At 37.8% G+C, this 27141-nt stretch overlaps 1 protein-coding gene across 3 annotated transcripts in view; it reads right to left on the minus strand.

Annotated features, from left to right (window-relative positions):
• The window catches only part of LOC306854270 (roundabout homolog 2-like), a 346492-nt gene that overhangs the window by 77042 nt on the left and 242309 nt on the right, over positions 1-27141 (minus strand). For all 3 annotated transcript variants that reach the window (XM_079392145.1, XM_079392146.1, XM_079392144.1), the window contains exons 3-5: positions 5274-5431; positions 4262-4382; positions 3762-3900 (exon numbers count right to left, since the gene is read on the minus strand). In XM_079392145.1, the coding sequence (XP_079248271.1) occupies positions 3762-3900; positions 4262-4382; positions 5274-5431 (418 nt within the window). The remainder of the gene's footprint in view (positions 1-3761; positions 3901-4261; positions 4383-5273; positions 5432-27141) is intronic.

Below are 27141 nucleotides of genomic sequence, written 5' to 3' on the forward strand. Positions count from 1 at the left end.
GATTAAGTGCAGGTTTGCTTCAGGTTTAGGAAAATAAAGCAGATACTGCTCGAATGAAAACGGAAGGAGAATGACACTGCACAGAAGCTAAACACTCCAATGTAGCAAGTGTCTTTCTGACAGAGCCTGAGGCAAAGTCTGATGTGATTGGACACAGAAAGAGAGAGAGAGACGGAGATTAAAGAAACAGCGTAAACAGATGCAAATCAGATTTTCAACCACTAAGACTAAATATTGCATGAAACGAGCCTGGTAGAATGAGAACCACACACACACACACACACACACACACACACACAGAAACAGTAGCGCTCTGTATGTGCTTCCTCTCTGAGCTGGATCTGGTCTCTATTAGGATAGGAATGCAATTACACACAAAACAGGGCAATGCTGAGGATACACTACACTCCATCGGCCTCCAAACAACACACACACATATTACGCAGCATGCGTTCCTGACAGATTTGGGGTGTAAACATTTGCAGACACAGCTTTTGAGTGTCTTTTCCATGTTAATTTGTACTTGGAGCTTGGAGTTGCTGTGAAAGTCTGCGCCAAATGGCTTGGTGTTAACTTGATGAGCTAATGACTTCATATCTCATCTCTGTATGAACAGCACAGGCATCCTGACAGCAGCAGAAGTTTGTGAAATTCTGTAAGAGAATTCCACACGACAAGAAAAAGATTTGATGGTCGAATCAAACGCCGTTTCCAAAGGTATTCACCTATTAAATGTGACTATAACGTGTTTTGTGAATGTGGGTGTCTGTGTGATTGTATAACCTGAAGGTCAACTGGTTTCCAAGCCGTTATCTACCACATACGCAAGCTCTTTGAAGTCAGACATTTACATAATCAGGAGCGAGAGAGCCGATGAGGAAAATACAAGTGACTCTGCACAACGGGTGACGGCTGAGAATGTCAAAATTAAAATAATCTGCCGCTTCAGAGGCGGGAAATAAAATAAGACGACGAGACACGTGTTTTCTCTAGTCTCGGTCTTGTGGTAATTACGTGCTGCGAGACTGAGTTATTTAATTATTAGATTGTCATTGTTTCTTTCTCAAAACCGAATTAATTTCTCGATATGCTTCTTGGAAAGAAAAGAGAAGAAGCATGTTGAATTATTACCTGACAGATACACTGATTGTGGCACTCGCTGAATTAATTACTATGTGTGTTTTAGCTGACAGCTGAATAATGTAGATTAATCTAATTGTTTCTTACAAAACTAATAAACCAAGAAAAGTCTTCATGGAAATGCACAGAACGACATTTGTGATCTGATGAAAGGAACATGGTAAAGTAATTATATCTTAATCTTTATGAATTTATTACGTTCAGCAATTGGACAGTATAAGGACAGAACATGATTATGACGAATGGATTAAAAATAAACCAGTGTTACTTAGTATCATTTAAATAATATTATAGTTTCCATTTTTTTAAATATTTTTCTGTCTTCATTTTAATTGTAAAGTTTTAGTAATTTTGTTTTTATATATACATTATATATATATATATATATACACACATTCATACATACAGAAGGTTCAAACACTCACTGATGCTCCAGAAGGAAAAGCCATTAAACTTTTGAACAGAATGAAGATGAGTACATTTTTCTTGTTTTGCCTAAATATCATATTTTTTTCATTTAGAACTGCCCTTCAGAAACTCAAAAAGAAAATCAAAAAGTTTTCACGCCCCAGCTCTTAATGCATGGTTTTTCCTTCTGGAGCATCAGTGAGTGTTTGAACCTTCTGTAATAGTTGCATGAGAGTCCCTCAGTTGTCCTCAGTGTGGAAAGATGAATCTCAAAAGCATACAGTCATTGTTGGAAAGGGTTCAAATGCTGGTAAAATGCTGGAAAACCAAATAATTTGTGGGACCTGAAGGATTTTTCTGAAGAACAGCAGGCAGTTTAACTGTTCAGGATGAACAAGGGACTCATGAACAACTATCACTAAACAAAAAAAATCACAGCTTTGGATCATTCAGGTAACAACACAGTATTAAGAATCAAGTGTATGTAAACTTTTGAACAGGGTCATTTTTATAAATTAAACTATTATTTTCTCTTGTGAACTATATGTAAATATCTTTTATGTGAAATATCTTATTCAGGTCAGTACTAAATAAACAATAACATGCATTTTGTATGATCCCTCTTATTTTGGTAAAATAATTAACATTTTGCAGATTCTGAAAGGTGTATGTAAAGTTTTGACTTCAACTGACTTTGGCCTTTCAGAACTGTTAAACAGGAGTATTTTGAAATCTGTGTAGATATGGAGTATGTGGGAAAAGTACACAGACGGGACGGTTTATTTTGTCTGCGTGCTTGTGAGAGCATGTGGCCATGTGACCTGTGCCATATCACAGACAAACAAACATGACATGATAGCACTCAAAAAACACAAGCGCTGCTCACATCCTTATCTGCTGGCTGAGGACACACACATGTTTGGAACCGTCTCAATCGCTGAGGCTGTTTTGACTCTTGCTGCAGAATATTTATTTTAATACTTTACTCTCAGAATATTTAATCTACAAAAAAAGTACCATGGCTTTATTATAGGTTTTGGGTTTTACTGTGTACTGTGTTTTTGAGCATGTACCATTGTATTCTTTGAAGAGAAATTAACCAATACCAAGGATTTAGTCAAAAATACAGAAAAAACGTAATATTCTGAAATGTATAATATGCTGATTTTCTTTAACTTTTTAGCAAGTGAACTTTATTTTAGATCTTAAATCTTTATATTTACAAGAGATTTGCCAAATTTTTTTAAAATAAAATAAAATAAAAATGAAAACAAATCCATTTAAATGTGACTAAATAATTCAAACAATAAATAAAAGACATAAATCATTCTAATATGCTTATTTGGTAATCAGAAAATACTTATTATTATAACAATTGAAAACAGTTGTGCTGCTTAATATTTTTTCTCGTAATCATAATAGTTTTTTTTCTTTTCTTTTCAGGATTCTTTGATAAATATAAAGTTGAAAAGAACAGCATTTATTTGACACATAAATATTTTCACAGATTTTAAATGTCTTTACTGTCAGTTTAATGCATCCCTGCTAAATAAAAGTATTAATTTCTTTAAAAAAAAAAAAACTGACCCCAAAATTGTATAATAAAAAGTGAATTTAATAATTTAGATTAAAAAAAACATACTACTTTTTTGTAAAAGTAAAAAGTAAAATATTAACAAAAATATTAATATTAAATATTAAAATATTAATTCTCAGCCCTATGATCATTTCCCATCTTATATTGTGTTTTTTATGAATTCAATCCCAGATTTATTACTTTTGACACAATGTATCTGTTCCTTGACTAAAGCTTTTTTTGTATGGCCTGAAGGATGATCTTTGTCAAAAGTGTTCTCATCCTCTCTCCCTCTCTTTATCTCACCATCACAGTTTGAATGAAGAGGCCTGAGGGCTCGTAACGTCTTTTTTGCCGTGCCAGAGCCTCACCTGCACCGGTCCACCTGCAGCCTCACCTGTCTTTACCTCAGGGCCTCAGCACGGAGCAAAAGAACACAACCACTGAGGCCCACGACGCAGCTCTGGCTTATATTATCTGCAGGGGGCCTCACGACGGAGCCGGTGTGTTTCTGAAAATGGGCCTCAGCATGGAGCTCAACACCTACATCACAGATAGCTTTTATGGCTGCGCGAGCAGACGTTTGAAATAATGCTTTAGACTGGCAGATGTTTCTGCCAGCGTGTCCCCATCTCACCTCCCGCGGGGGACGTCAATTTCGTCTTTTTTCCAGCGGACGGTAGGCTGCGGGTCTCCCTGCACCTGACAGCGAAACTCCACCGCCTCCTCCTCCAGAACCACCTGGTTAATGGGCCGTCGTAGGAACGTGGGCCTCTCTGAAAGACACGTAGACAAGAAATGGACATAAGGGACGCGAGACCTCATTCACTCGCCGTGACTCAGCATCGAGTCACAGATCCCGAACAGAAGCTCTCACAGAGATTTGTGGTATTGTGTAAGAGTATCAAGCTTTTGTGCTCCGCCATGTTTTATGACTAATGTGAAGACACAAGCATAATAGAGGAATTAAACATGTCACAATCTCTCACGCTGCAAAAATCGTTCAAACTTGCTTGTTTACAAAAGCATCAACTATAAGCTGAGATGTTAAACATTTTAAGAGCATGACTCAAATATTTTTTTATATTTTAAGACTTTTTTGTGGTTTAGAAATGTCAGACTAGAGTTGGCACATACCGAACACAGTGACCTGGGCCGTCTCACTGTCTCTCTCACCGACCATGTTGGTGCCCACGCAGATGTACATGCCAGCATCGCTTTTCCTCGTGTTGGAGATCATCAGCTTCCCTCCACGGATCTGAAGGGGAAGACAGGAACGTTACAGTCTCTGTGACAGCTCGTGCGATAAGTTACTCTCTGTGGGGCTACCTGAAGTTAAATGTCTTGCTCAAGGGCAAAATAGATGGGGTTTATGATTCACCTTTTGCTGGTTTTGAACTTTTAGATTCTAGATTCAAAGCTAGATCATTAACCACCATTCCACACCTTAAATAAAGCTTTCTTTGTTGCAAAAAAGGGTCAATTAGTTTAAAATTATTTATCTTTGAACAATACACCTTTGTACTGGAAACATGACCAGACAAGTGTCAGAATGTTTTTGCCTTAAAACAAAAAACATTTTTGGTTTAGAATTTTTTTTTTTTTTTTTTGGGTCTTACAAAACTTTTTAGCAAGTGAATGTTGCAAAACCAAAACAAAACATTTACATTTAGTTATTTAGCAGACACTTTTATCCAAAGCAACTTACAAATGAGGACAATAGAAGCAATCAAAAACAACAAAAGAGCAACAATATGTAAGCACTATGACAAGCAAACAAGCAAAACCCATACAAGTGTAACAAAATACATTAATGCAAATTTTTTTCTTGCAAAAGCAAGCAAGTGAATTTAAAGGATCTTAGAGTCTGAAAAATGAAAAAAAATTGTTAATTAAATAATATTAAATTAAAAAATATTGTAATTAAAGATTTTAATAATTTATAACATACATATAATATTTTTAAATAATAAAATAAAATAAAAACAATAAAACTGAATATGAATAGGGTTGCAAAGAGGTAGAACATTTCTGGGAAAATGTCGAGAAACATTCCAGGATTTTTGGACACTTTCCTGGATTTTTTGTAAAATGTTCAGAACATTTTCAGCCCTTTCAACCCTAAATATGAATAGTGCCCATTTCTCACCTTGATCCTGTCATCCTTCTCATCGATTCGTACTTTGTCTTTCTTCCAGTAGATGGTGGGTTCCGGGTGTCCACGAGGGGGAATGCACTCCAGGATGGCCGGCTCTCCAGCAGCCACCACCACATCCGTAGGGTTCTGTCTGAAATCATCACGTAACACTGAAAGAGAGAGAGAGAGCGAGAAAGATTAGCTCATTCTTTAACCATTTGCAAATTTAGTCATGCTTACAATCCCCGAGGCACAAATAAATGTTCTTTTGTTGCTGAAACAGATGTCATTTCATTAAGTCCTCTAAAATGCTAACACGCTCCAGCAGTGCTCAAATGTTAGTTTCCATTCAACAGGGGTGCAGAGACACCTGTTTGAAAGTTCGGTTAAGTATTTTTAGGTCACGGGAATGCCAGACGCAGTAAATCACGCTGTGTGTGAAGGCACCCGTCTGCAGGAGGGTGTGTACGAGTTTTATTTGATAGGGTGACTACAAGGAAAACTTAATTGGACTTAATGGGGTTCCCTATCGAGACAGGAGAACAAACAGAGTGAGGGAAGAGAGATTGTGCCCTCCAGCTCTGTGTCACTCATACGTGTGGAGCAGAGGAACGAACAGTACACACACACACACACACACAGTCGGTGGGTGGGAACACACACACACAGTCGGTGGGTGGGTGGGTAAATCTGTGCCAACTAATCACCCATGCTTACCCTTTCATCAACAACTATGCCTCTGGCCATGACTAATGTAGCAATAAACTCTACAGCAAAAACATACATGAGGTCACCCAATTATCAGCAACGGATAAATGCAATTAATTAATAAAAAAACTTGTACACATCTTCACATTCATCAACACCGCTTTATTAACAAATGAGTTGGGTAATTATACTCTAGCGCTGACCTGTGAGAGACAAAAGGATAGATCTGTCAACTGATCATGTGTTAATAGAGAAAAATTCTCTCGACTCGTCTTAGTTAAGATTTATGAATCAGATAATGACTTTAAAGTGATTTAATAATAATTATGAAAGAGAGCACTCAGACTCAAAAAAAATGATTGGATAAATCATGTCTAAATCTGTTAAAACTCTAACATGGTATATTAATGTGACAAATATAATAATAATAATAATGATTATTATTATTATTATTATACAAACCACTAGATTTTTATATCTTCAGATTACAGTGTCAGTGGTACATCCCTGCATTAAACATGCCATAGAGTTGCTAAGGTGTTTCTAATGTTTTGCAGTGCAGTTACTAGGGCATTCTGGACGGTTGCTAGGTTGTTGCTCAAAAGAGCACACTAACAAGTCTGTATGAGATTCTGGTCTCTTAGATATGGCTCGGGTCCTTCAACGCAAGTCTGTGGCTTTTTTTCAATCACTTGAAAAAGTAACAGCACACCTCTCCTGAACAAACTGCATGATTTCAGATATCGCTCAAAGGCAGGTTACATGCTGAAGTTTAATATTTTGAGTTAGTGGTTTGTTCAAATGAGAATAACGCTGTCAAGTAAGACAAAGCGCTGTGCATGTGTAGTTTTACATTTCTTAACTTCATGACTTTTTCTAGCCTCAGGCCGTATAAAGACATTCAATACGCATAATTACATTTTCATCCTTCCAAAAGCCTTGACTTTCAGCTCTCTTACAAGTCTCTTTCTCTCTCTCTGGGTGCGATGAGCCTCTCGATCTTCCATCTGATTAATATTTATGTATTGTTCTTCTCCCTCCCCCGCATGCTAGCGAGAGCAGCATCTGTCTGTCAGGCTGGGGGCTAAAGGAGAGGCTTATCTGCCGAATATTCCTCCGCCATCCTCCTCCTCTTCCTCCTGGAGGACGGCTGGTAGAGGTGGAGGGGGTGTTTTTTGGGCTACATTCGCAACTTTGCAGTTGCTTTGGCTAGATTTCAAAACTTTCGGAGTGAAGTTAAGGGTTTGTGGTGGAAAAGTGTAACAGGAGATGATGCAATGGAAGGAAGCCAAGAGGATCATTAAAAAGAGGACAGATGCTACTTTGTACTTAAGTGTGTTTGGAGTTGTCAGATATAGTCAATGCCAAAGGCAATTAAAGGGACCAATATTCCAGTGTCTTTTCTTTATTTCTTTATTTTTTGCTACGTTTGGCACTTTATACATCTAAAAAAACCAGCAAATCCTTGTAACATGATTGTAAATGTTTGTACATTTACAAAAACAAATGTACAAAGATTGTACTACAGCCTAAAAATCTCTTATATGATTTACGTGAAGTCCTGCTATTTTATAGATTAAACAATTATTGTTTATATGTCTTTGACAAAAAAAAAAAATACTTAAAATTATGTAAACTTATGAAAATGGTTTACTAAAGCGAAAGTTAACTGTAAAAATGTTTAAAAATTATAAAAAATAAGATTGCAGAAAACTTTAAATGTGTATTAATAACATAACATAATACAATATAATATATGATTTTTCATTCCGGACTTAAATACAATACTTAAATTCAAAATAAATTGGCAAGACGACACACATAGACCTGTGGAGTGGATAATATAGTAATGTTTGCATATAAATCAGTTTGTTTTTACCCATCATGCACTGCAGTGCTGGTAGCTTGTGTCTGCATCAGAGCCAGCAAAGGTCAGAACGCAGTGGGATTACAGCACAGAACTGGCCTAGAGCAATATCACACTCCTACTGCACTTTATAACAACAACATACTGATCGAGAGAGGTAGAGAAAACAACTGTGGACAGACGAGTGTTTTCCCAGCATGCTATAAGCAGTGATAGCATTTCATTTGAGTGCCTCTCAAAAGTGTTCACTACAGCTGATGCTGTGTCTGATGTGGCTCTCGAATGAAAGAGTGTAAATATGTCACTGAGAGAAATAGCACTTTTTTTTTTTCCTTTGCGCTGCCCCGGCTCTGTGCGTATACATGCCTGTGTGTGTGTGGTGAGAGTTACAGGCAAGAGTAATGTGAAAATGTGTCCCAGTCCGTAGTGGGTACGAAAGCTGTTCCTTTTGTTTGCAGGGTATATCAGTCCTGTTATGAGCTCGAACCCCAGTGACCCCTGTAAACCCCATCTATACACCCTCACACTACAAATAAAGCCCTCCAGACACACACACATACACACACTTCTTGCCTTCATCAACATCATCATCTTCACCTTCCTCCTCTCTAAATGCTATAAATACTAGCGTGCTAGCATTAACAGCTGCACAAACATTGCTGCCTCTATCCTAAAGCCACACACACATTACTCTCTCTAGTAGAAAATCTACAGACAATCACAGCACTTTTTAACTGTCCATTCATGTACAAACGTGCTTTATATGTGAGCATGGACAAAAAGAGAGTCTCCATGTCAGGTATTGTGCTCTTAAAGGGACAGTTCACCTAAATATGAAGCTTTAGTCATTGTTAACTCATCCTAATGTCACTTTTATTTCAAGAAAATAAGAACCACTTTTATAGTCTTGTGTACATTTTAAATATTAAAAGGTACAGTTTCATCGTAGTTGCATATAAAAGAGTGATGATTTCTTGTATTGGAATATAAATATTGATACAATGTGAAAAAAATGACTTTTCAAATGTGTAAATAAAAATGACTGGAGTATAAGTGAATCAAGAAATAAATAAAAATGTGTTGCTACACACTGTTAAATGATATTTTTGAAGTTCAGTTTGTCTACTTCAGAATTGCATGTTTAATTCAACTTGCTTCTCTGTAATTGTTTATGAAATTTACTAGCAATTTCTAAATGAAAATAGGTTCTACACCAAATTTGTTTCAGTGCACATGTAAAAATAGCCAAAGTTTAGGGCTACGATGTAGCAATTACTGTATAATAGCTTAATTTTACAAAAAACAGAAGGTGAAACGGAGGTGTATGTACTGGCAACCGAACACCTCTCACCGTTAGGCTAACAAGACTGCCGCTAGCCAACCCGCTAATGACTTCCGCCCCATGCTAACGCCTCAAACTCATCACAAACAATATAACTAACTCTTAATGAACCTCTCTGCTCGTTGCTCTGTCCTCTACGTGCACTTCCCAAATTCAATTTAGCTTAATCCCAGGCTTTATGGTAATGTATAGCTCATTAAAATGTTAGCTAAAAACTCATTAAAATTCACTCAAAGTAATAGCTTCATTACTGTGATATTGCTGAAAAGCAAAGACAAAACGAGGAAGATGGGGAGAAGGAGAGAAATGATGAGAATAGGATAAAAAAAAAAGAATGACGGCTTTCTAATCACTTAATTGTGACTGAAAACAGCATTCATTTGCATAATACACACAGACACTAGGTGGCTAATTTTCACTGTGACTTGGTAATTAAACACCCCTCATAACTAAAGACACATTTCTTTCCAAAAAATCATTAAGGAGGCACTTCAGGGTCTGTAAGATGTCAAATGTCTCCATCTTCCTGTGTTAAAATGACACCCTGACCAACTGCGGACGGACAGACAGACGGACGGGTGGGTGGATGGATGGATGGATGGGTGGGTGGATGGGTGGATGTGTGGATGGATGGATGGATGGGTGGATGTGTGGATGGATGGATGGGTGGATGTGTGGATGGATGGATGGATGGATGGATGGATGGGTGGATGGATGGATGGGTGGATGTGTGGATGTGTGGATGGATGGATGGATGGATGGGTGGATGTGTGGATGGGTGGATGGATGGATGGGTGGATGTGTGGATGGGTGGATGGATGGATGGGTGGATGTGTGGATGGATGGATGGATGGATGGATGGGTGGATGTGTGGATGGATGGATGGGTGGATGTGTGGATGGATGGATGGATGGATGGGTGGATGTGTGGATGGATGGATGGATGGATGGGTGGATGTGTGGATGGGTGGATGGATGGATGGGTGGATGTGTGGATGGATGGATGGATGGATGGATGGATGGGTGGATGTGTGGATGGATGGATGGGTGGATGTGTGGATGGATGGATGGGTGGATGTGTGGATGGATGGATGGATGGATGGATGGATGGATGGGTGGATGGATGGATGGGTGGATGGATGGGTGGATCCCATCCATCCTAAAAATCAAATCAAATCAAACAAATACAAAATCTTCTAATGCCACACAATAGCTTTGTTTGAGCAACAGACTGAAATTGAAAGTTTCTCAGTCAAAATGTGAAAAAGAGCAGTGTCAACATTTCACTAAACTTTTCCTTTGTCTTCAACAAACAAAACAAAATCATACAGTTTTGAAAGGAGGTAAAAAAAACAGGGTCAAGAGTAAATAATCACAGAAAATGACATGCTTTACTGGTGAGCAGCAGAGCAGAGGTATGCCAGCTGGACCAGCACTAATCACCATAACCAACCTGGCCAACATGGAAACTTATACTGGACTAAACTGGTTTTCCAGCATGATCCACACACCGCAGATCGTCAGGCACTTCAAAAGCCACCCACGTGTTCCAAAGAAAGTTCCAGCAGCCGTACGGTGAGCCTGATCCACCGTAATGAACAACTGCTGGGTTTTGAAACCTCGGCGGCGCAGTGAGAAACCTGCTACAGCGAACGCATGATCAAAAGCCAAACCCTCTCCCTCCTCCGAAGCTCATCTACTATTTCTACACGCTTCAGATTTACACGAACTTCCAAAGGAAAGAGCGAGCGAGAAAGAGGGAAAGATTAATAAAATGAAGGCTGCTCTTAATTCCACAGATATCAAAGATCTCCATCGCTTTATGAAGGTGCTGAACTTTTCGTTTGGTCTATTTTTATGTGACTGAGAAGAAGGCTTTCCTGAGATCTCCCTCTGCTCCATCCTTTCTCCTGCTCTTTAATTAGTTTGTCAAGATGGGGAAACGTCATGAAAAACGTCCTTAGGGAACTCTTTCGCAGAATCAGAGCTGTGGTCAATTTATACTCTCTCTCTATATATAAATTTCTTTATGGGTCAGAGGTAATTTTAGCATGGCTGCCTTTTGGATTTTCCCTCTGCCTGCATGATCTTAGCAGAGACACGTCACTTCAGATGAGTGGGGTTTAGACAGGAAATGGGCTGAAATCAGTCTCTCTCTCCCTTTCAAAGCTTCTCTCCATCCCTAAAGGATCAGTTGCAAGAAGATGAGGAATAGCATAGGGTAAAAATATGACCTACTAGCTATGTTTGCATCATGCTTGGACTGTTTTCATGTGATGTGTTTTGGTGGGATTTATTCATGTGGAAGTGATGCACTGTGACGCAAACTCTGCTGGGTGTGACAGAAGCCAGATGCATTGTGAAAACACGTTCGCACAAGCAAACACGACATTTCAATACAGTAACAGCAGGTGTGAGCTACATCCAGTAAGAGAGAAATTTAATCTGCTACTTTTGCCAATTAAGGATTTTCCATTTAACAGCACTGAAAAAATAACATTAACAAATGAAAATTACATTTATGCATTTATGAAAAATAAAATGTGAATATCCCATAAAATATCTAAAATACATTTTTCTGTCATATTTAAAGGAATAGTTCACCAAAATATTAAAACATGCTAAATATTTATTCACCCTCAGGCTATCCAAGATGTAGATGTGCCTGTTTCTTTATCTGAACAGATTTGAAGAAATGTAGCATTACATCAGTTGCCCACCAATGGATCCTCTGCAGTGAATGGGTGCCGTCAGAATGAGATTACAAACAGCTGATAAAAACATCACAATAATCCACAAGTAATCCACACCACTCCAGTCCATCAATTAATATTTCGTGAAGCGAAAAGCTGCATGTTTATAAGAAACTAATTAATCCATCCATAAGGTGTTTTAACTTTAAACCATTGCTTCCAGCCAAATACGAGTCCATACTCCATAATGGATTATTGTGATGTTTTTATCAGCTGTTTGGACTCTCATTCTGTTGGCACCCATTCACTGTAGAGGATCAAGCAAGTGATGCAATGCTAAATTTCTCCAAGTCTGAGGAAGAAACAAACTCATCTACATTTTGAATGGCCTGAGGGTGTTAATTTTGAGTTTATTTTTATTTTTGCATGAACTATTCCTTTAAGAAACAGATCCCGAAGCTTCAGAATCTAACATTATAGGCTGACTTTATAAAAGGTAACATGAGCCCCACGGTGGAGCTCTGTGAAGAGGCCTAATGCTGGCGTTCAATAGAGCGTCATTCAGCCTAACAGTTACACTTATATGCAACACGCACATCCACATGCAGAGACACAATGGGGCTGAAAGAGAATCTGTGTCGTTTGCGCTGATTGCAGTCTTCTACTTTAATGCTTTGCTGCAGTTAATTGAACTAGATGGTGGTTTGTGAAAAGGTGTCTCATATCAACTGCGTCCCTCGTTTAATTAAACTCTCTGCTGGAGACGCCACATTAATGAACCAGCGCTGCGCCTCTGAGTGAATGTAGATGTGTGTGTGTGTGTTTCTGACAACTCGACAATGACATTACATATCTACTTTGTATTTGTCTAGACAGCAATGCAAAAATGCAAAATCATCATAACCATCCATCCATCAAACAATCCACCTTTTCATCCATCCATCATCCATCCATCCATCCGTCTGTCCGTCCATTTATCTACCTGTCCATCCATCCATTTGCCTTTAAGACTTCTACGTCCATATTCATATTAATAAAATGTAATAAAAACCTTTGCATTGGCCAGTCACACTGTCTGTGTGTGTGTGAGAGAGAGAGCGCTAACAGAGGTCTGGTGTTAAATCTAAGTCCGCTCTCAGCTCTCACACTGACGTTAAAAATGATTTATTGATGGTTTTATGGATCTTAACAGGAGAGGAAGAGTGAAAATTACACTGGATATGCTGATGACCTTTACAGCAGTCTGTGCCATGAATAGATGGAAAGAAGCCGGTGTGTGTGTGCCTGAAAAAAGTGAGTTAGATGAGGAAATGTGATATGTGAACATTCTGAGCATCTTTCTGCAGTCATTTGTGGTTGAGTTGCACGTTTGTGTTGCATCGGAGGACGAGATTAATGGACCTTCAGCTTAAATGAACCAAAGCAAAAGAGAGAAAGAAAACAGACAGTGCGCTGCTAACCCTTTACAGCTAAACACTTGAAATAAATTCATTGGTACGTTTGCAAACTCAGCATCTTTTCAACATTAGCCACAGCTCATCAAACACACACACATACACAGCAAGTTGAGATGGAAAACAGAAGAACATTATTCCAGCACCAGTGACGGAGCTGTATCTCCTCTTTTGCATTACATCCAACAAAAGACTGAAGTCTTATTGTTAGAACAGCTTTTATAAACCTGCACATCCTTGTACAGCTACACATCAAAACACACCTGATGCCTTCTTAACAGATGTTCCTTTCTGTCTGCAATGGTTTCTCACAACCCTTAAAGAGATCTGGCCTGCATGCTTTCCGTACAATTAGCCTGGGTCTGAACTGCTCCACAAAGTAGGGATAAACACGCATGAGACAAAGCCACATACAACCCTTTCCACGCCACACTGAGTCATTTGTATGATGCTCTTGCTGTTAATTGCATCACAGGCTGCGGGAGGTAATTGTGTTTGTCTGGCTGTAATTGGCTGGCTGCCGCAATGCAGTGGGAACGGATCTTCTATCGCTTTCAGAGCGCCGCTGCTCTTTGTGTACAGCAGCGGATCTAGTTCCAAAACATGTTTTAGGGAGAACCATCAGTCAGATGTGATAGAAAGGACTGATTCAGAGTTTAGCTGTGAAACGGCCCCCTACGGTGCCGAAATGTGTGTGCCTGGCTGTACGTTCACTTATATTGTCATGCAAATGCAGCAGGGTGCCCTCCACAAACTTGCAAGCATCCATCTCTGGAAAAGGCTCCACTGCATAGCAAATATTGGTACCCGATGGACACTATTTACATTCTTAAAAGAACCAAAAATGAAAATTCAGTCATCGTTTACTCAAACTCATGTTGTTGCAAACCTGTATAAAATGTATTTCTTCTGCTGAACACACACAAAGATATTTTGAAGAATGCTGGTAACCAAACAGGTGCTGGTTTCCATTAATGTCCATAGTATGGAAAAAAAAAGTATGAAATTCAATTAGGACCAGGAACTTTTAGAAGAAACTCATACAGGTTTGGAACAAAGTAAATGATCGAATTTTCATTTTTGGATGAAAAACTGTCCCTTTAATGTATTTTACTGGTATTATCATGAACAATTTATCAATGCACATTATTCTGACAAAAAATGTCTTTGTTACCTTTAAAAAAAATTATTTACATCTGAAATTCGGATTTTTCAACACCGCCAACTCCTTTCTGGTTTGTAACCCACTTTTATGCCAATTATTTAAATCAAATAGAAAATTCCACTTACATGATACATGACATTACAGAAGTAAAATGTGTTGTTATATATATATATAAATATATATAAAATTAAATAAATATAAATAGAGTTAAAAAATTATTAGATTAAATAGCCTAAACATATTTCCCCCTGTATAATCAAATACAGAGTCAGCTGAAAGATTATTTGAATTACCCCCCCCCCCCCCCCCCCCAAAAAAGTCCCCTTTAAACAGCACATAAAAACAAAATAAACAGTGGTTGGTCACTTTTCATGTCTGTCAGACTGTCTAAATGAGCAGGTCTTGAAAAGAATAAGCTAAACTGTGGACCAAACTTCTGGATGAGCTACAGGTATAATGCTTTTCCATGCCAAGTGATTATTTTCCATGTGATTATTGAAGCTGGAGCAATTCTACCCGATCAACATATTTCCAACCATTACTTGCTGAGAACTTCCTGCTGAGTCGCTTCTGAATTCACACGGCTTCCCTCATTTTCAGATTCCACATTATAATTAAATGGCAGAGCCAATTTAGTTAGTGACCTCCTATAGAATGCTATTAACATCAGCCACTGAAAAAAAACACCACATCAATACTAATCTACTCACTGTTAGCGATAATTCAATAAAGCCAGACTCCTGAAAACTGACAACGATATGAAAAGTGTGCATGTTTCCTGCTTGGACAGTAAATATCTCAGAATTTGTGAAGAGAGGAGAGTATAAGATAAAACTTGAGCTGTAGAGGTTACCGCAGACACAGCAAGACCAAGATCGGTCATGGTTATCTGCTGACGAAGGTCTGTTATTTAGCATCATTACTTTACATCATCATCTCATTCTCTTCCAGCACTAATGACCTCCATGACTGTGGCTGACAGATTGAGCTTCCACTGATAAGAAGGGGAGATGGGGTGAAAAAACATTTAAAAAAAAAAAAAAAAAAAAAAATCGAAGAGCCCTTCTGTGCGTTAATGTGAAAAGATCAAAATCACAATTTTCCATAAATTACACTTGTTACAATAATACAACAAAATATATAATATTAACACATTAACTAAAAAGTTACTTTCTGTTTTAGTTCATGCTATAGTATATATAAATACACAACCATGTATATATTTAAGAAAAAAATTACGTTTATATATTAAATATATTTGTTTATAATATAAATTATATGAATATAAATATATCCATGTAAATATTTTCAAAATATATACTGTATGTATGTGTATTTATATATACACAATAAATATAGTACACACAGACATATGTAAATAAAAACTTTTATTTGGATGATATTAATCATGATTAATCGTTTCACAGCGCTAGTTTAAATATAATAAATTGTACATATATTGTATCTATATTAAACTTTGACAAAAATTCATAAAAATGTCCTGCTTAAAATGAACAATGAAAACTAACACTATACTGACAACGATATGAGAAACCCAAGGCTTAAAACATATTGAATATGAAGGCCAAAGGTTAGACAGTGACCCAGAGTGTCTGATTGCTTCCAGATCACTGAAAGGCCAGCGTGATGTAATGACATTTTAAATTGTCTGTTTCATCATCAGAAAGCAGGGCACTCAGCAGGGCGATGTTAGAATAAAACAATTTCATGAGAACGCAAAGAAACAACCACATGATTGTTCTGGCTCTGGTCCTCAGCACTTTTTGAAAGCTTGAGAGTTTGAGCAGTGCAGTGGGAAAGATAAGCAAGAGACAAGACGCACAAACACACATTAACGCTAGAAAAGAGGAGGAATTGTGCGCGAGCAGTGGGCACCCAGGCCTCTGGTTCCCCAGGGTAATGAATCTCCATTGCTGAACTGCTGTAAAATCCAATTAGTGTCAGTGTGTTATCTGCTACTCGCAGATATCCAGATAACCCTCAATACGGGGCACCAGAGCGAGAACCCGGCGTTTCTGCAGACAGAGCGACACAGATAAAAACAGCCACCGTTCCACCTCTGACTTCTCATTTCTGCGCATGTCCTTTCTACACTTAAGTCGATCTCTCACCACGGCAAATTCATCAGTCAGGGCTGAAATCTCGGAAAAGATTGGCAGAGAAACTCTAAAGCGCTTAATCATATTGAGAAAATGGTCTCTTTTATTAAGGTTTGGTCAAAGTCAGCAGAATTTCTAATGCTTCAATCAGACGTATCCCGGGACGGTCGGAAAAACAGTCTCGCATTGCTTCCGCTTCAAATGCCTCGGTTTCTGACGGAAACATGAAAGAGCAGAGGGTGGATGAGTGGCAACCGCTCTCCCTCTCCATCTATCGCTTCATCTCTCAGCAAAAGTGAACATAGCTGCTGCCTTCGTCAGAAAAAAAAAGCGAGAGAGAAAGATTTGAAAGAAGGTAGAGTTTTTTCAATGCCGCCGTGTGAAGTCAGGTATCAGTGTCAGGATGAGACCTGGAGAATCAAGACAAATCCACACTTCTACAAAAACAGCGTAACCTTCATCACCAGGTTCATGTGAATCTATCAACTAGTACTTAGTGTAGTGTTAATTATTTATTTTTGTATTTATTTGTTTGCTTGTTTATTGTAATACAGCAAAAAGTAGCGAATAGCAAAAATATTTAAAAATACACAAAATATATTAAATTATGTATATGCATAAATATAAAGCAAGTGAAAGTCTATAGAATATAATAATAATAATAATTATTATTATTATTATTATTTCACTATTTTACATTGCATTAGAAATAAATAAATTATTTATATATATATATATACACACACACACACACACACATATACACATATATATACATATACACATATATATACATATACACATATACACATATATATATATATATACATATATATATGTATGTGTATATATGTATATGTGTGTATATATATATATATATATATATATATATATATATATATGTATATATATATATATATATATATATATATATATATATATATATATATATATATATATATATATATATATATATATATATATATATATATATATATATACACACACATACACATACACATATATATATATATATATATATATATATATATATATATATATGTTTAAGAAAGTAACTATGGATATTACGGTGCCGAGAATGTAATAGAAAAACAATGCAGTGTGTTTAAAACATCATCAGAAACAAAAACACACAAAAAAAAAAATGTATATATATATATATATATATATATATATATATATATATATATATATATAAATAAATAAATAAATACAGGACTTCAAATCCGATAGCTAGTCTTTGTTCCCTGAGGGGGAATTGAACACTAAGTTGCAGTGAAGGGTGGAAGTTGAGATCTATTGTGTTGGCGGAAAAGTCATTTTTCCTGCAATGCCATTTCCCAAAACCATTTTCTTGCATTTGCAAGCCTGTCTAATGTCTTGAATGACTGCACTCAGAGAAAAGGGGGGATATGAAGTTTGATTTTTCATAACCATTTGACTTCAGTAGAAGCGGAACCAACAGCAAAAAATCCATCTCAGAAAACTGAAGGGTGAAGGAAGGGGGCTTTCGTTAAATTTGGAGATTGCCTCAACCCACCCGTGACTCTTTTACATGGCCCTGCCTCTGTCTCAATGTGGGCTCCCTGATCAGGAGCAAAAATTTAACACGACTTGGAAAAAAAATAAGTCGCCAGCTCCGCGGCGTCAATGAAGCAAGTTTAATCAATCTTCAAAGATGGCTATTATTATTCAGGCTCGATTTAGACCGAACAGAGGCAAAACAGAGGCCTTACGGTTTTCAGAGCCGAGACTCTTTTGATAGCCGCTGACCCGGACAAGCCCCCGGTTCTTCCGCTGAATAATTCATGGGGAAAAAACAGGTCCGGTCTCGGAAAGGACGGCGGTGACATTCTCGAGCTGGTGGGGGGAGTGAGTGAAGGAGATGAAAAGGAGTCCCAGAAACCTGTGACCCTGTTGTGACGGCTTCCTGACAGCATCCCTGTTAGTATTCTCGGCAGGGGCGGCCACGGAGGCAGGTAATTGTGACATGTTTTACATCAATACGCTCCCAGAAGAGCCGTCGCTCGCCTGGGACACTCAGTTTTAGCCCGTCCTGCTAAACAACAAACCATTACACCGGCTAATTCCGGCTTTGAATTCCAATTCCGATTGAAGTCGCTCAAGTCGTCCGAGAGAATCTGTGGTTGAAGGCAGCTTTTGGGGGGTTTCAAACGCACAGAGATTACCATAATCAGTTCATGGCTAAGGACGTTTTGTAAACGCCGGTGTGATTAATGCCGGCAATTACCTCGGATAAATGCAAATAGGCTGCCGTGGCGCGGTGCCGGACACGAGAGAGAGACAGACATCGATCCGGATTACAGAGCGGGAGTTTTTCAGATAGATTCCACAGCTTCTGTAATGGAATATATCCGCGTGCATTCACAATCCTCATTTGTATGGACACTTCTCCATCAATCTCATTTTTGGGATTATAGGAGCAGAAAGACTATTTCAGAAATTCCTATCCCTGCTGTAATAAAATATTCCAGACGCACTCACATCCGTCAATGCCACGGCTTCTTCTGCCCGATCACTCTGCAGCAGCTCTGCAATTTATTGTCAGGCCAACACGATTCACCCTCCATTAACAGAATCCACTCAGGCCTGCCTTCAATTAACATGAGGCAATCAATTAGCTGGGGAGCCACAGGAGATGAGCGTATGTGTGTGTGTGTGTTCAGAAAGAAAAGACGGTGAAGTGGTCTTAACAGATCATAACTCTCGTTTAGTTCCTCCTACACACACTTTTGTGCTTCTGAAGTGTGCCGTTCCTGACTATAAAACCAATCAATTGAGGAACATTCATAGATGAGCATACGGCCTGCCAAACTTCCTGTTGAACTGCACTCTTTATGTATTAGCTCTCTCACTCTCTGTCACTATTTATCTCTTTCTCACTTCCTGTTAAGTGTGAGTAATAATCTGAATGCTGACAATCAGGATAGGGATTCTTCTCTGGATCATCAGTAATATGGAGAGTTTAAGGATGTGATTGATTAATGACACATTATTGATCTTCCTGCCTACAACGAATACCTGAAGTTTTATTCGTACATGCATCTTATTTTAAGATTTATTTTTAAACAAGTTCATTAACAAGCCCAATTAATCTTTCTTGCAGTGTAGTAAACAAAAATGTGCAACAAATCTATTTTTTTAGATTCCACTCTCATTCATCATCGAACTTCATGAGGTGCATCCTGGGATGATTTAAACACTTTTGAAAGTTTACATACATATTATACACTTGCTATCTCCACATTTTCTTCACTATACGCTCGATCTAATTCTAATTATTTGACATTTTGTAAAGAAATTCATATGTACGATCAATTGTCCACATATTTGTCTACAACACCAAATTCAAGGATTTTAGCATAAGCTTCTAGATCAAACTTTTAAAGATCATAAGAAACAAATGTAGTCAACTGTGTCCAGACTTTGTCTGATATGTCAAAAATATTCATTATCATACCTTGTAGAGGCCCTTGTGACCTGCACATTCTCCAACACACCTCCGTCCCACACCTGCACACATGCAAACGGTCGATGCGTTCTGCGCCAGCCTGTCAGACGCGATCAATACATCATTCCTCCTGTAACGAGCCCACGTCTCTCCACCTTTTCCTCTCCTTTTCCATCTCATGATTATTCCTCCTCTCTTACTTCTCCTTCCCGATCGATTCCTCGTTCCATCCCAAGCCCGGTGTAAGGCACACCGCAATTAGAATGCCTTCTAATCTTCCCCGCTGTCTGTCTCCCGTTTGCTGCCTTCCATTATGTATGATATAAAACTCTCCTCACCAACGCTAATGAAATCAAACAGGATTCAGAGGTATTAAGTCACTTAAACACTCGACAGCGGGGCTGAGAGCAGATCCTGATGGATCTCGATGGAATCCAGATGTCACATGGTGAACGGTGACTCAAATATGTGGATTTTCTGACCATGCAAACACTCACCTGTGGCCTTTTGCAATCATTTTATGCTGAATATACTGTACGCTGCCTAAAAGGTTCAGGAAATGACGCATGCCGGATTCAAACTCGGATTGCTTACATAAGCACCATGTCTCAGCATGTCAGCGCAGCTATGACTCATTTACTTTTCAGTAAAAATATGTAATAACTATCCTTAAAACAGAGACTATATATTGAATAAATGTATTTTAGGCATTAGCCTTAAGAAAATTGTTTAATTTATTGTAGCGCTGTCAAACGATTCATCACAATTAAATCGCATACAAAATAAAAGTTTTTGTTTACATAATATATGTGTGTTTACTGTATATATTTATTATATAAATAAATATACACATGCATGTTTACATTTCAGAAAAATAAGTTATGTTCATGTTAAATATATTTATATATAATATCAATTATGTAACTATATAAATATAGACATGTAAATATTTTCTTCAAAGATGGCTATTATTATTCAGGCTCGATTTAGACCGAACAGAGGCAAAACAGAGGCCTTACGGTTTTCAGAGCCGAGACTCTTTTGATAGCCGCTGACCCGGACAAGCCCCCGGTTCTTCCGCTGAATAATTCATGGGGAAAAAACAGGTCCGGTCTCGGAAAGGACGGCGGTGACATTCTCGAGCTGGTGGGGGGAGTGAGTGAAGGAGATGAAAAGGAGTCCCAGAAACCTGTGACCCTGTTGTGACGGCTTCCTGACAGCATCCCTGTTAGTATTCTCGGCAGGGGCGGCCACGGAGGCAGGTAATTGTGACATGTTTTACATCAATACGCTCCCAGAAGAGCCGTCGCTCGCCTGGGACACTCAGTTTTAGCCCGTCCTGCTAAACAACAAACCATTACACCGGCTAATTCCGGCTTTGAATTCCAATTCCGATTGAAGTCGCTCAAGTCGTCCGAGAGAATCTGTGGTTGAAGGCAGCTTTTGGGGGGTTTCAAACGCACAGAGATTACCATAATCAGTTCATGGCTAAGGACGTTTTGTAAACGCCGGTGTGATTAATGCCGGCAATTACCTCGGATAAATGCAAATAGGCTGCCGTGGCGCGGTGCCGGACACGAGAGAGAGACAGACATCGATCCGGATTACAGAGCGGGAGTTTTTCAGATAGATTCCACAGCTTCTGTAATGGAATATATCCGCGTGCATTCACAATCCTCATTTGTATGGACACTTCTCCATCAATCTCATTTTTGGGATTATAGGAGCAGAAAGACTATTTCAGAAATTCCTATCCCTGCTGTAATAAAATATTCCAGACGCACTCACATCCGTCAATGCCACGGCTTCTTCTGCCCGATCACTCTGCAGCAGCTCTGCAATTTATTGTCAGGCCAACACGATTCACCCTCCATTAACAGAATCCACTCAGGCCTGCCTTCAATTAACATGAGGCAATCAATTAGCTGGGGAGCCACAGGAGATGAGCGTATGTGTGTGTGTGTGTTCAGAAAGAAAAGACGGTGAAGTGGTCTTAACAGATCATAACTCTCGTTTAGTTCCTCCTACACACACTTTTGTGCTTCTGAAGTGTGCCGTTCCTGACTATAAAACCAATCAATTGAGGAACATTCATAGATGAGCATACGGCCTGCCAAACTTCCTGTTGAACTGCACTCTTTATGTATTAGCTCTCTCACTCTCTGTCACTATTTATCTCTTTCTCACTTCCTGTTAAGTGTGAGTAATAATCTGAATGCTGACAATCAGGATAGGGATTCTTCTCTGGATCATCAGTAATATGGAGAGTTTAAGGATGTGATTGATTAATGACACATTATTGATCTTCCTGCCTACAACGAATACCTGAAGTTTTATTCGTACATGCATCTTATTTTAAGATTTATTTTTAAACAAGTTCATTAACAAGCCCAATTAATCTTTCTTGCAGTGTAGTAAACAAAAATGTGCAACAAATCTATTTTTTTAGATTCCACTCTCATTCATCATCGAACTTCATGAGGTGCATCCTGGGATGATTTAAACACTTTTGAAAGTTTACATACATATTATACACTTGCTATCTCCACATTTTCTTCACTATACGCTCGATCTAATTCTAATTATTTGACATTTTGTAAAGAAATTCATATGTACGATCAATTGTCCACATATTTGTCTACAACACCAAATTCAAGGATTTTAGCATAAGCTTCTAGATCAAACTTTTAAAGATCATAAGAAACAAATGTAGTCAACTGTGTCCAGACTTTGTCTGATATGTCAAAAATATTCATTATCATACCTTGTAGAGGCCCTTGTGACCTGCACATTCTCCAACACACCTCCGTCCCACACCTGCACACATGCAAACGGTCGATGCGTTCTGCGCCAGCCTGTCAGACGCGATCAATACATCATTCCTCCTGTAACGAGCCCACGTCTCTCCACCTTTTCCTCTCCTTTTCCATCTCATGATTATTCCTCCTCTCTTACTTCTCCTTCCCGATCGATTCCTCGTTCCATCCCAAGCCCGGTGTAAGGCACACCGCAATTAGAATGCCTTCTAATCTTCCCCGCTGTCTGTCTCCCGTTTGCTGCCTTCCATTATGTATGATATAAAACTCTCCTCACCAACGCTAATGAAATCAAACAGGATTCAGAGGTATTAAGTCACTTAAACACTCGACAGCGGGGCTGAGAGCAGATCCTGATGGATCTCGATGGAATCCAGATGTCACATGGTGAACGGTGACTCAAATATGTGGATTTTCTGACCATGCAAACACTCACCTGTGGCCTTTTGCAATCATTTTATGCTGAATATACTGTACGCTGCCTAAAAGGTTCAGGAAATGACGCATGCCGGATTCAAACTCGGATTGCTTACATAAGCACCATGTCTCAGCATGTCAGCGCAGCTATGACTCATTTACTTTTCAGTAAAAATATGTAATAACTATCCTTAAAACAGAGACTATATATTGAATAAATGTATTTTAGGCATTAGCCTTAAGAAAATTGTTTAATTTATTGTAGCGCTGTCAAACGATTCATCACAATTAAATCGCATACAAAATAAAAGTTTTTGTTTACATAATATATGTGTGTTTACTGTATATATTTATTATATAAATAAATATACACATGCATGTTTACATTTCAGAAAAATAAGTTATGTTCATGTTAAATATATTTATATATAATATCAATTATGTAACTATATAAATATAGACATGTAAATATTTTCAATATATACACTATGTGTGTGTATTTATATATACATAATAAATATGCACAGTACACACATATATTATGTAAACAAAAACTTTTAATTGTTTGACAGCACTAATTTATTGATTAAAAGGTCTTATTTTACACATATCTTGTAAATATGTTTAGATATTGTTCCTGAAAACGAGACAAGATATTAGTAAAGAATATGTATTTTACAGTGTTGTGCTGTGTATGTAATACAGATTGGTTTAAATTACTGCAGTATATACTTGAGAAGGGATTTCATGCTTTGAATGATGCATTAACGTATGAATATTAATCTACAAATAACAAGCCTCTTTGTCTGTAGATGTTTCCCGCTACAAATGCTTACAATTCCCAGATGCCTTCAACATCTGCTGTACCTTTCAGAGGGAAAATATGACAGGGCACTAAATAAAGTTACATTCTTAAATGAAATCTCAATCAGAAGAAAAACTAAAACGTTCAAGGAGAGATTTATTAATGCATTATATAAAATATCTGGAAGATCTAGGCGAGTTGTTGCTAATGAAGCCAAATCGGCGATGAGCTTCAGTTGTAATTGGATCATATTTGACTTAATCGCGCTTACAACATTGGACCTGTCAGCTATTTCCAACACCCATTTGATGCAATCATATTTTGTCATGACGGATATGATAAAGGCCCAAAATTGATTAATTTAGCTCAGTAATTTTTCATTTTAAGTAAAAATGATTTGTTTCAAACAAAGAAACTATTTCCAAGATCTACATTTAAACCAATACCATGTGTTTCTAATTTATAAGACGAATATGCTCTTGAAAGAATGGGTAACTGGATCAAGTTTCTGCATGCTTGGATGCATTCTCTATGCTCTTTTGATTTGTGAACCTTACAGGGGTGCAATCCATGCTAATGAGACACCGACTATCCCTACGGATCATACAGCTGCCAGCATCTGGCAATGCAACCTACAGCAGCTCACATGAAGTTGTCAAAGCTACTACCAACAAAGCCGGTGAAAACAAAGTGATTTTTGACACTTAAAGAAGAGTATAATAGCACACTCACATATGATAAAGACTCCAGTCATATTAGTGACCTAGCAAAGGCAATTTTGTTCCACATACAACAGGTCGCCCCCTGGTGGCCGCCATATGTAGACAGCCAGAGCTGGGTGGATTACTTACAAATGGTTTTGAATGATTTACAGCCATTGCTCATGTAATCTATAAAAATGTAACTGTAATCTGATTACGAGCTCTTTAAAAATGTAATATTCTCTAATTACAAGTACTTAATTTTTGGAATCTGATTACTTAATCCAGATTACTTGTCATCAGTTATTTTCCAGCATCAAATAAAATGCATAAAACATTTTAAAATATATGATTTACTATAACGGGACTATAGTAAACTCATCCAAAGGGAACTCAAAAGACTAGAAATCTCCTTTTATCTCAGTTTTGTTTGGCTCATTTAGCATCTACACCTTTGTTCTTCATTTCTGATAGCGAAATGCAGAGAACAGTGACTATTTAACGAGCGATAACCATTTCAATGTGTTTTTGAGACGTGTTCAATGTTCTTTTGGTATTAATGGATAGCATCCATGACTCACGCGAGTCCCTGTGCGATGCTGCTCTCTGCTGAGAGTCTGAAAATCAAGGTCGGCAGTAAAATAAAACTATATAAACAAACAGACAGTAAAAGTGGGGGGGGAGCTTTTACATGTTTAAGCACAGCGGCAGGGGAGCTGTAGATGCTAACCTTTAATGCGTCTGAGAGGAAGACAAAAACCATCATAAACATCCTTCTCTTGCTTCTGAGTCGGATTCAGAGTCGTTTTATGGTTCATATGAAAATGCTGGCAGTTAAAATATAATTGTGATCCAATACTAAAACAGGGCTATATAAAACATGAATTAAATCTATAATTTAGGCCCAAAGTTATAGTAAAGACTACAGTGAAATGCACTCTTAAAATTTACTACAATGACTACAAGTGGCACCACAGAGCATTTTAACACTGTCGGTCACTCAAAAAGATATATATTAGTTTTTAAATGATAAACCAACATATTTACTGTTCAAAAGTACTCAGACATGTGGTTGTGGCATTCATCTATTTTTTTTTAGGTGTGGCAGACGTGTCCAGATACATCAGTGTAGTTCTTCATGCAAAGCTGCTTCAGTCATATTTGCATGCTACTCATTTCATGGTACAGCTACCAAAACAATAAAAGACAAGGAAAGATGAATTAGTTTGAACAGTGGAGGGCTATAATGTGTGTGTGTGTGCACGTTTGAAGGACTAGTTGATCACAGACAGCCTGCCATGTCACGCTGGGTAATCCTTGCAATAACGTCTGTACTGAGTGAGATGGCACAGTGGAGTGCTATAGACGTGATTTCTGCACATAAAGAACCCTGGGGCCTCAGGGGCCCGACCTCTCTCAGAACACATGCACATACACGCACGCACACACACACGCACTCGTTTGAAATGTCCATCGCAGACATTTTGGCTTGTGCAGATCATTATATATAAAGGATCTACTGTGATGACAAACAGTAAAATGACAGATTATTAGACAGATATTATTAGTTAACTGCTGCAAACTATTTTGGTACTGTTAAATACTAATTCAAACACATAAGGGAATTTGGAACATGGGATAATGCCATTTTTGAGTGAAAAAGAATGTTCAGTGGGAAATACGTTTGGGTGGGAATTGATTTTGTCATCCATAATTTGATTGTAAAATAAAAAATAAAATAAAATAAAATATAATAATAAAATCTCTAATTCTAATTTCTTTAGAATAACATGCACTGATGAATTATAAAAATAACGTAACAAATTTTTACATCATATTTTAAAGTTAAAAAAATATAATAATCTATATTTAATAAATATATATTTTACAAATTACATGGCTTTATTTTAAAATATTATATTTTTATTAAATATTTATTATATATTTTTTATGATTCATACATATTTCTTAATAAACAGGGTCCACTGAATTCATTGTTTGCTGCTTACATATTATTGTAGCCCAGTTTGTTCTGAATACAGTGTACTGAGAAAAACAAACAAATGAGAGGGTTAAACAAACAGTCAACAGGCAGTACGATAACCGATAACTTCTTCATCAGCATGAATACAGATACTTCACATCAATTGTGACTCACTTCAAACGAATGAACCTCTGAGATCTGCCAAGCCATTGTTCTGAGAGGTCTTACGATCAATAGATTTACTGGAACCAAGTACACTAAACAATCTGAACCCGGGCCAAAGAAACATTCAGATGAAATAGAAAGGCAAGCCGAC

This window comes from Barbus barbus (genome assembly GCF_936440315.1).
Source record: "Barbus barbus genome assembly, chromosome: 34".
In the NCBI taxonomy this organism is placed as follows: domain Eukaryota; kingdom Metazoa; phylum Chordata; class Actinopteri; order Cypriniformes; family Cyprinidae; genus Barbus; species Barbus barbus.